Here is an 11772-nt window from a genome sequence, read left to right on the forward strand (position 1 = left end):
GAAAGATTTCCCTAAGAAATAGGTGCTTAACTTGAGGTCTCAGTCTCCACAGAGATTAACTGTACTCAGCTGGTCAGAGTAAGTGGAAGAGAAGACGGTGTTTCTGGCAGAGGAAACAGGTACCAGGACCTTGTGGCAAGAACAGAACCTGCATGTTCTGAGAACTGAAAACAGGCCAGAGGCCTCCAAGCAAGGAAAGAGGAGTGAACAGAGTGAGATGAGGCTGAGAAAACGGGCAGGTGCCAGATTCTGCTAGAGCTGTAAGTCCGAGTGAAAACTTTGCTATTTGTCATTGGAACAATAGAAAGTGGGGATTTTTTGTTCATTTATTTGCCTTACGAAAATATCACTCACTTTTTATTATGAGCTGGACCTTGGAGTCTGAAATGGTATCATCTCCTCTGGGGAAAACGGAAGGCTCGCTGACAGAGACAGGCCTCTGAAGAGGTGGCAAAAACGGTACTGGGTGTCTGACATGTGGCTGCCCTGCCTGGGTTAACAGGGGAAGAAGGGGAGGGTCAGTCTTGGACACTGATCTGTGTACCAGACTCTGCCAAAGAATACAGTCATTCCCCAAAAGAGAAACAAAGCCTCTAGAGATGAGACATCCCATGGTGCAGGAATAACAATGGAGATTGTGTGGTTTCTGCAGTTTGGGTCAGGCGACCTTCGTCTTCTGGCTCTAAGCTGATTAAGAGCAGGTGTCTTCTGCCTTGGTGTTCAGAAGGGCTAAGGATCGGTAGACAGGCAGAAATGGTACTGATGAGGATGCTTTTCATTTGTGCAGACTATTTTAGAAATAGGGGATGTCTTGGAAATCAGATCCTCACTCTAGCTTGGCCTGGTCAACCTAGGATAGACTTACTTCTTCTTGGTAACTATGGATAGTCCTCTCTCGTCTGCACTCAAGGTCTCTTCCTTCCTGTCTTTTCTCCCTTCATTCCTAATCCTTACACTTTCTTCTTTTCTCATTTTCTTTTATCACTATTGTCTACAGTGCTATCTTCCAAAGAAGGGGAGGGACACTTAATACTGTTTGGGTTTTTTTAAAAGAATTATTTATTTAATTAAATTATTATTATTATTTCTTAATTTAACCAGAGAGAGAGAGAGAGACTGGAGCAGGAGGCGGGAGTGGGGCAGTGAGAAAGCAAGCCGCCATGTCCAGGACTCGAACTGCTGACGACCATATGGGAAAGCAGCACCTTAACCACCACACCACCTGCCATGCCAGCCCCCAATACTGTTGTTTAAAGGTCTGGCAAGTCAGGCACTGTGTGCAGTATTCATATGCATTGGTTTCTCTACTTTTCACCTGGATCGACTTTGTGAGATAGATCCTACTGTTTTCTACTTATTTAGCATATAGCATTACTAATTTTACATCTTGCTTTTGTCATATGTGAGGTGGAAATAACAGCCTACAAGGTTGTAATGAAGATTCATTGTCATAAAGTATATCCTAAAGAACTCAGCACAATTCCTGGCACAATGTTAATGGCTCCATCAATGTTCCCTACTACAGGAATCATTATTATTCACTTCTTTAATTTACAGAGAAAGAAACTGAGACATAAAGAGTTTAGCTTTTTCAGGATGACACAGTGAGTGAGTGGACTCTTGAGACATTCAGATGTCGATGGGTTTGAAGTCTGGATCTAATTACTTTCCTCTAGGCCATGTACCTAAAGCTGCAATCTCCACGAAGTACAGTCCTTCACTGAACGGGACTAACTCGGGTTGACCAGAACCACCAAAGGATGAGCAGTTGACTCAACAGATCTTCCCCTCCTGCTGCTTATGATGGAGAGCACACAGCATGGTCTCTTCCTGTTCTTACTGTTTTGTGTATCTCCAAAGAAGACAGTGAGTGAGGCACTGTCTGGATAGTCTCTCATGAAACAAGGAAACCAAGCAAGCAAATCAAAACAAAATAGCAGCAACCACAGAACACTTTTTAAGTCAGGAGTTTGGGAAATTTCTCTTTACTTGGAAAGATTCCTTGATTGAATGAGAGAACTATGATAGTGTTGCTACTATCCAAATACATGTTATATAATATGTATATGAGTGTGTGTGTGTATGTGTGTGTGTGTGTGTGTCTCTGGATAGGCTGGGCTGTTGGAGAAATCATGACATATTTTTGTATGTTTTTCTATGCAAAAATGTGTCATGACTTTTCCAATGACCCAATATATAGATGTATATAAATATTTACTTGTTTTTAGAAATATACTTGTAAACCTACATACATAGTTATGAAAATTATTAAGATAATTCTGAATGACTGAGGACCAAAAAAAGTCTCATGCCTAAATGACTTGAGCTATTGCCACTGTGATTATACAGAATTGGTTCAGGACAGATTTATAGAACTAATATTTCTATGGACATTGGGACATGGTAGATTTACTTACGACCATCTACAGTTCTGGCCTCAAGGTGCACAAGGTCTGGTTCCTTGTTCGACCCCATCACAGACCTAAAAAAAACACAGAAACATGGAAAGTATCGTGTACTTTAATCATTTCACACATGTCCTAAAGGAACTCATCAGACGATGAATATCCACAGGCTTCTAAAACTATAATCCTTGGAATACATCTGCTGTATTTATTTATATAGCCTGACAGTAAAATTTGCACTTCAAATAAAAACGATAATGAAACCTTTATGTGATGAAGGCCAGGCTGAAGTTTGGCAAGGATAGCCCCTGCTATTAGCTCAGACTTGCACATAAGTCCTGCATGTGGCACATATACACTCCTGCAATAACCCCACTGACTACTAAACGTTCAAGACGTATCAGGCAGATGCCAGGCATGCTGCTTTAGCTGGCTGACTGGAACAGCGACTTACCCTGTCAACTGATCTCATTATTTTTTCATTCGGGATTTTCAGAGCTACGTATTACTGCCCTATGAACTAAGAAAAACGTATGTGACCCAATCAAGACAGCAACTGCAGCACCGTGACCATTCTCTGTTTTGCTGAACAAGTGTGAGAGAAAAATGCTCACTTTCTTCTATGTGCCCGAGACTGTAAATGTAAGTAAAATAAAAACCTATTTCAAATGCCTGGGAGGCACCTACGATTTTGTGTAGCCTTGCCATGAGCCATATTAAATAGAAAATAATTATTCCGTTACACAGATAACATGAGCAATCATCCTCTATCTCTAGGACTTTACATAGCAAGATTCATTAAATTTGGAACCACCTGTTGCTTGTTTGTTTTTAAAGTCAAGATTTGCAGAATTTTAATTTGTGCTATTTCTACATGGAAAATAGGCAAATGTTTCCCAACTGGTACCTCTGCTTGCCCCCAGCCACTCGCTCAGCCATCCAAGTCTCACTAGAAAACACAGATTTAAAATACTCACCACCGTAAGGACTATGTGGTACCCATGACCCTATGGAAACGGGCCCCGTCACACTTGGGCTGCCTCATTGTCTCTCACACTGAGAGATTTTGCCATTGCCGCCAAGTGTCACATTCCCTTCCTTGTCCCTCTGTGCGTGTGTGTAAGCTTCTGTTTTTAGCTTGAAATGTCCTTCTCCAGCCTCACCTAATCCTCTTTGATTCTTATATTAAGATACAACTAAAAAGTCATCTTCTCCTTTAAATGTGTCCCAGTTACAATAGGTAACTGGGAAATGAATAGGAAATTCATTTTCTCCTATCAAGAAATAATTATTTTGATATAAATCCTATAAGGTGCTTATCACAGTTGATTATAAATACTTTTGTGTTTTTACTAATGTGAATGCAATACCCTCCCCCAGCAAAAACACACATAAGACACACAGAGAGCCATCAAATAGAGTTCCTGAAGGGGTTTCGTTTTAAACACGTGTATGTGTGTGTGTTTGTATGTGTAATTCCTGGCATATAAAACATAGCCAAATGTAGAATGAAAAAAAGAAGGAATCAAGAAAAGATTGAAAGATTAAAGGAATAAGAGAAGATGGATGGGAGGAAGGGAGAGAGGAAACGAGGAAGGGATGAAAAGAAAGGGAGAGAGGGATGGTATATAGGTCTTTGAATTCTTTGAAATAAGTCTATTAATCATTGTCTTGGGGCATTCTCAGAACTCCTTTTGTGTGAACTCATTTTCCCAACTCAAAGAATCTGAGACCTAGTTAGCTTAGCCACTCTTCATCTTTAGGGAAAAAAAATGTCTCCTTAAGGCCCTATTATCACTGTCAGTTTAAGTTTTCTCTGATTGATAACCTGCTTTCTTCTTCTTCTGGAAAACAGATATTTCCTAATAAAGGTTTTATAATTTCCCCCAAAGAGATAAGGGACATGCATTTGGACACTTCATATTATTGGAATCTGCTCAAGAAACAGGCAGAAGGTGAGCCTTTTGCCATCATTTAAGTACTGTTGCAACTGCCAGTCTGTGAGTGGTAGCTCTCCACCTTCCCACACTGAAGTGCTGACTGCATTTGTAGGTGACCTCTTTGGACAAGGCCACAGTCAAGAGCATTGAAAAAAACAAAGGGCTACCTAAAACGAGCCTTAACTAGGAAGCTCAACAGTTAACACTTTTTTCAAGTTATATGTTGTCCATCTGCCTACCCTGGCTGCTGACTGAGTTTCTTCACTGAAACAACTACCACCTTTTGTTCCCGGAAGATGGGCATCCTGAGCAACACAATGTTTAAAATTAGCATGTAAGTCTATCTAGTTGGAAGGCAAAGTAATTTCCCTGAATCCAGGTGCATCTTTCCATGTGCTCCTGACCTCAAATCAATAACAGCAGTTGCTTCTTAAGATCTTGTATTCCTTAAGGGCAAGACCTGTTGTTTCACTTGACATTTTCCCCCTTGTCAACTAACAAAAAAGAGGTAAGGGCAAAATAGAGTTCCTGCTTTTTTTTTTTAATCTGCTGTGGCTAATCAATCCTCTCTCCCCAATTATTTTTCCATCTATTAGGTTGTTGGAAAGTCATGACACATTTTTGCGTAGAAAAACACATCGTGACTTTTTCCGTGACCCAATAAAATAAAACAAATGCAACAACAAATTAAAACTTTATATATTGTCAAGCCCCAGTATTTCCAACAATGTTTATTTGACAATATAGAAGTACCATCAGTAGTCACAGATGAAGAATTACTGCTGTTTTTACTTTATGGTCTTAGTGACTACTTAATTGCTGAAGCCAAACAACTCTGAATGTCTGTGAAGGTACTGGTTTTATTAATCCTGTCATTGACCAGATACCTTGAAAAGCACATCAGTTCAGTATGGTTGGTTCCATGAGACATTTTTTTAAAAATAATTATTTATTTAATTTTATTTATCATCATTCTTATTATTCTTAATTTGACCAGAGGGAGACAACAGGGGAAAGTGAGAAAGCAAGCTGCCAGGTTTGGGACTCCACCATGGTCAGCCATGTGGGAAGTCCAGTGCTCTAATCACACCACCTGCTGGCCCCTACTCTATGATACTTTTACTTCAGCCTGTATATATGCCTACATTTTAGCTGTAACTATGGAGTTAGGTGGTTGTCTGTATGCTTTATGATAATGATGATGTGTCATCATCCCATCAAAGAAAAACAGTATGAACATAGAAATTAATCTAATATGAACCTTTATTTTCTTTTTGCAGAGGGAGAGCTCAAGGCAGGTTTCAAGATTCTCTACCCAAACATGTTCGTAAGTTTGAATTCCATTATTAAGCACAAATGGTTGGACATCTCTGCTTCATGCTTCTAGAGCATCCTGTCCGGGTTCATTATGGTTTACTTTGCTTGATCTCTGCATAAATGACTCCTACACACCAAATTCCCGAAAAGTGGTTGTGCAGTCTATTACCACTGAATTATCTGTGTTTGCTAAAGCATAGAAAAATTTGTTTTCTCAATAAATTTATAGACAACATTTTTATATTGGTCAACATTTATTATTACATCCTATATAGTAGGTTACTCAATTTTGAGACTCAGAGAGAATTTCTCTATAAATATGAGATGGAAAATTTGATCTAGGACCTTTTAATTATAGAAAAAGGCAATAGGTGGCTGTATCTTCTCTGCCTTGATATTGCTTTTATGTTTAACTGGGAAAATGAATTCCCTTCATGAACTGAATTTCCTGGAAGAGAATAGGAGTTTTATGTCTGTGTACATGCTGATGTCTCTGCCTGGATTCCTCCTCACACTTCTTCTGCTCTCAGAGCCCTTATCACTGTGGTTCAGGTGCAGGTGACTGAGTTCAAAACAGACATCCCACTGGGGAACCACTTAAGCTAAGTTGGCTATCCCTTCCCAAACTTTTCAACCATTCATATACCTTTCCCCAGCATAAATTCTGCCATGTTATAAATGGCAACTCATTGTTTATCTCTCTGATTGACAAAGAAGCTCACATCTTTCTGTATCTCCGTGCCAGGCACCAGCATGCCACATACAGATATTCAAACATTCACTGCATGCTTTGGGAGGAAGGAGAAGTGCACAAACCAGTCATATCAGCATTTATCAATTTATCTGTTTATGTGACATTTAGTAAATCACTTATCTCTTTGTTTTCATTTTTTTATCTATATAAAAAGGGGTTAGAATAAGCATTTATAGAATAAATATCTTCTTTTTTGGAGAGGTTTTTGCTATAAGGCGCATGCACTCACCAGAAAGATAGAGACAGAGAGACAGAAAGCAAGAAATCACCCCCCAGGGGGGATGGCCACGCCGCAATCCTTTGTCCTCCATTCTCCTCTCGGGATCTTGGGCACACACACACACGCACCCGGTGTAGGTTTTAAGCCACTGGGTCCAGGATGTGAACCACGGTCCACTACATGGGAGTCCAGTGACATAGCCATTACGCTAACTGCTGGTCCCTAGAATAAATATCTTAAAGTCCCTAGAAGATTCCTGGTACATAGTAAGGACTCAGAAAATGCAGATGATTTCTTGTCTCTCATCCATCCCCTTCTTATTGCAACAGAACAGTGAAGAATATTAATACTCGCTTAAGAAATTATAATTAATGTTGGCATTAAAAGCTTCTTGGGAATATCATCAGTGCTCTACTAACACAAATGATTTATCAAAATGATTTAATATCATAAGTCAATAGACAAAAAAAAATGGCCCAGAGATCAACTATATGAATTAATAAAGTTTTCTTATTTACTGATCTACTTACCTATTCAATGAAACATCTCAACCCTATTTTGTGATAAAAACCAGGGCTACAGACTTCCTGCACTTAAGAGCTCTGGAATTACAGAAGAGGCAGTAATATAATACAGCAATGGTTCTAAAATTAAAGGTGTTATTTGTTTTCTAATTTTTGCCAGGAGACTTGTGCATTTACCTGAGAAGGAAACATACACAGGGAGGCTGTAGGGGTGGGGGATGAGAAAGCACCCTCTCCCCCATGGGGAATAGTCATGTTGCAGTATTTTCTCCATTTCTTCCTTAGATCGGGATTTTGAGCATGCACATACATGTGTCAGGTGCATTTCTTATTTTTTTTTCTTTTGGAGAGATTTTTGCTATAGGGTGCGTGCGCTCGCCAGACAGACAGAGAGAGACACAGAGACAGAAAGCGAGAAATCACCCCCCAGGGGGGATGGTCACACCACAATGCCTTCTCCTCCATTATCCTCTCAGGATCTTGGGCACACACACACACGCGCGCCCAGCGTGAGTTTTAAGCCACTGGGTCTGGGACGCGAACCACAGTTGACTATGTGGGAGTCCAGTGACATAGCCATTATGCTAATTGCTGGTTCCCTCCCGTGCATTTCTGAAGCCACTGTGTCTGGGACTCAAACAGGGTGGTTGGTCAGGTGAAATCCAGCTCATGTAATTACCAGGCCATGAACTGATCCTAAAGGTGCTATTCAAAGACATGGGACAAATGACTTTGCACCTGCAGACAGAGACTTGGAGGAGAAAGAAGGCCCAAGGAAGCCTTTAGAGTAAAAGAATTAAATCTTCAAAAATATGCAATATAATTGATGAACAGAGGGGGTAGGAGAGTCTTTTGTCTAGAGAAAAATAACAGGTACCAGGGACCTAGCTCAAAGAGTGATGATTCCCGTGAGCATCTACAAGTAAGTTTACAGGCTGGATGTGTGTTTTCAATTTTAAATGTGCCGTCATAAAGCACCTTTTGCATAATGCTGAGGTGTTATATTTGATTCTGGAAACCATGGCATGGCACTAGAGAAAGTTAAGCATCTAAATATATAAACAGATGAAAAGAATTCCAGTTCCCATATATGTATAGGGCTCCTTATTAAGGGGAAGGTATGAAGTAACAATCCTTAGGCCATCGTAGGTTAGCTTTGTTGATGAAAGCAAGACAAAGTATCCTGCAGCCTCACACATCTGTGCTTCTGGTGTCATAGGTTGGTGTGTACATTTAGGAGTCATTAAGGATTACAAAATCAAAAATAGGAATGAAAATAAAGTACACCCTGGCCCAGACGTGGTGATACATGATAAGACACTTACCCTGTAAGTTGGGACCACATAAAAGGCCTTGGTTTGATTCCTGTTCCAACCTACAGTCCAGGTACGATGATGTCCATCTGTAATGCCAGTGACTGGGGAGACTAAGGTAAAGGGATCAGGAGCCAGGCATGGTGGTAGTGTATCTGCAGCCCCAGCTGGAAGGCTGCGGCAGGGATATCATGACAGCAATACCTTGTCTAAATAACTAAATAAATCGCCCTCTGAATTAGTATACTGGTGGCGTTAGTGGTGTGGCATCAGCCTTTTGAAATATCATCAGCCAAATGCAGACTTTGTAGACATTTTCTACAGAGAAATTCAGAAATGTCACTAGTTTATCATTCTCTTGGCATTTTGTCTGACTTTATACCAGTTTAATATAGTACTCAATAAATGCTGCAGAGCCACAAAATGGCCTGATGTAGATAATGGCAGAGAGAATATTAAAAAATAAACACCGTGATGGGATAGCACCTATTTATTCAGATTTAGAATTGCAGTTAATGGCATATGAAGAAATGAGGAGGGAGCTACAGAGGAACAGATGCTTAGAGGATAGGGACTCTTGCTTACTCCTGTTTGCTTATTTTTTAAGGTGTACAATTATTTTTATTAATTATTTGTTTGGATTAAAATTAGTAATTTATTAATTAGTTGGATAATTATTAATGTTATTAATTTGGATTTAAAAATAAGTGTCAGGTTAATAGATCTGTACCAGGTTTCATGGACTATGTTGACCATTTCCAGTACATATTCCACATTTTAAAATTGCAATTGTGATTGGAATCTCTCCTAACAAAGTTTTTTTGTTTTGTTTTGGAGAGGTTTTTTTGCTATAGGGTGCATGCAGTCGCCAGAAAGACAGAGAGAGACAGACAGACAGAAAGCGAGAAATCACCCCCCGGGGGGAAAGGCCATGCCTCAATCCCTTTTCCTCCATTCTTCTCTCAGGATCTTGGGCATGCACACATAAACGTCTGGCATGAGTTTAAGCCACTGGGTCCGGGACACGAACTGCGATTAAGTACATGGGATTCCAGTGACATAGCCATTACACCAACTGCTAGTTCCTCTCCTAACAAAGCCTTGATAAGTCATAACCATTATCCAAGATTCATCTGGCTATTTCAGAAGTCAAACAAGACACTGAATGAAAATACATCATCCTTACATCTTTCAAGATTTTGGACCACCAGGAGGTGTGGTGGTTAAGGGCACTGGATTCCCACATGCCTGACTACCGTTTTGAGTCCTGGACATGGCAGGTTGCTTTCTCAATTTCCCTCTCTCTCTCTCTCCCTCTCTCTCCCTCTCTCTCTGTCCTTCTCTGGTTAAATAAAATAAAATAAATTTTAAAAATTAAAAATAAGTAAATAAATAAATAAGATTGTATTTTTACTTGCCAGAGGGCTCACTGTACTCACCAGAGAGAGAAAGAAAAACAGAGAGAAAAAGGGAGAGAGAGAAAACACTCACAGTAGAGCATGGTCATGCTGCAATTCTCTCCCTCTATTTCTCTGCAATGTCAAGATTTGGGGAAGAAAGATATGAAATTATATCTATCTGTGGATGATATGATTATACACATAGAAAATCCATACACACACACACACACACACACACACACACACACACACTCTCTCTCTCCTGGAAGTGACAAAGGAATACAGTAAATGATGGATACAAAATCAACATACACAAATCTATAGCATTTCTATACACAAACAAGGAGACTGAGGTAGAATGGAAGAAAGCAATGCCATTTAAAATAGCCATAAAAAGTATAAGATACCTAGGAATAAACCTAACCAAAAAAGTCAAAGACTTCTACCAGAAAAACTAGAAAAAAACTAAAACCAACCAAACAAACAAACAAACCACACACACACACACACACACACACAAATACTGAAAATGACCCAAAAAGTGAAAAAAACCCCATGTTCCTGAATTGGAAAAGTTATTAGTATAATCAAAACGTCAATCTTACCCAAATTTATATACAAATTTAATTCAAACCAGTAAAATTATCAGAGGTAGTCTTCACAGATTTAGAACAAAAAATCATAGCATTTTTCTGGAATCAGAAAAGACCCTGTATTGCCAAAGCAATTTCGTTTCAAGAAGAGCGAGATAGGAAGCATTTCATTCACTGAGCCTAAAATATATTACAAAGCTGTGATAATCAGAACAGCATGGTATTGGCACAACAACGGCATGTGGACCAACAGAACAGAATAAAGAACCTAGGAATAAACCTCTAAACAGGGACCAGCAGTTAGCGTAATGGCTATGTCGCTGAGCGCCCATGTAGTCGACCACGTTTCATGTCCTGGACCAGTGGCTTAAAACTCACACTGGGCGCATGTGCATGCGTGCCCAAGATCCCGAGAGGAGAATGGAGGAGAAGAGATTGCGGCATGGCCATCCCCCCTGGGGGGGGATTTCTTGCTTTCTATCTCTCTGTCTCTCTGTGTCTGTCTGGCGAGCACACACGCCCTATAGCAAAAACCTCTAAAAAAAAAAAACCCTCTAAACATATAGCCAACTGATTTTTGACAAGGGACAAGAGCCAATTCAGTGGGGAAAAGAAAATCTCTTTAGAAAATGGTGCTGAAAAACCTGGGTATCCACCTCCAGAAAGGTGAAATTGGAATCCTATTTCTCAGCAAAACAATAATCAACTCAAAATGGATCAAAGATCTAAACTTAAAACCTCAAACTATAAAACTACTGGTGGATAACACAGTTTGGTGGGAATGTAAATTAGAACAGCCATTGTGGAGAACAATAGGGAGGATCTTCAAAGACCTACAAATAGAACTATCACATGACCCAGCAATTCCATTCCTGGATATGTACCTAAAGGATAGGAGTGAACTCAGTGTAAAAAGTACTTGCACATCCATGTTTACAGAGGCTCTATTCGCAATTCCTAAGACACAGAACCAGTCCAAATGGCCATGAACAGATGAATGTATTGAAAAATCATGGCACATATACACTATGGAATAGCCAAAAAAAAGCAATGAGGCTCTGGAATTTGATAGAAAGTGGATAAATATGAGACCAGCAGTTGGTGTAATGGCTATATTGCTGGTCTCCCATGTAATTGACCTGGTGGCTTAAACTCACATTGGGCACATGTGCATGTGTGCTCAAGATCCTGAAAGAAGAATGGAGGAATAGGGATTGCGGTATGGTCATCCCCCGGGGGGTGATTTCTCGCTTTCTGTCTCTCTCTCTCTCTTTCTGATGAGCGCATGTGCCCTATAGCAAAAACC

General features: G+C 39.9%; 1 protein-coding gene across 1 annotated transcript in view; it reads right to left on the reverse strand.

The window, feature by feature from the left end:
- Positions 1 to 11772, reverse strand: part of SORCS1 (sortilin related VPS10 domain containing receptor 1) — a 652766-nt gene that overhangs the window by 197093 nt on the left and 443901 nt on the right. The window contains 1 exon segment of the mRNA XM_006166423.2: positions 2418 to 2482. Coding sequence (XP_006166485.1) covers positions 2418 to 2482 — 65 coding nt within the window.

Source organism: Tupaia chinensis, unplaced genomic scaffold (genome assembly GCF_000334495.1).
Source record: "Tupaia chinensis unplaced genomic scaffold, TupChi_1.0 Scaffold144255_1, whole genome shotgun sequence".
In the NCBI taxonomy this organism is placed as follows: domain Eukaryota; kingdom Metazoa; phylum Chordata; class Mammalia; order Scandentia; family Tupaiidae; genus Tupaia; species Tupaia belangeri.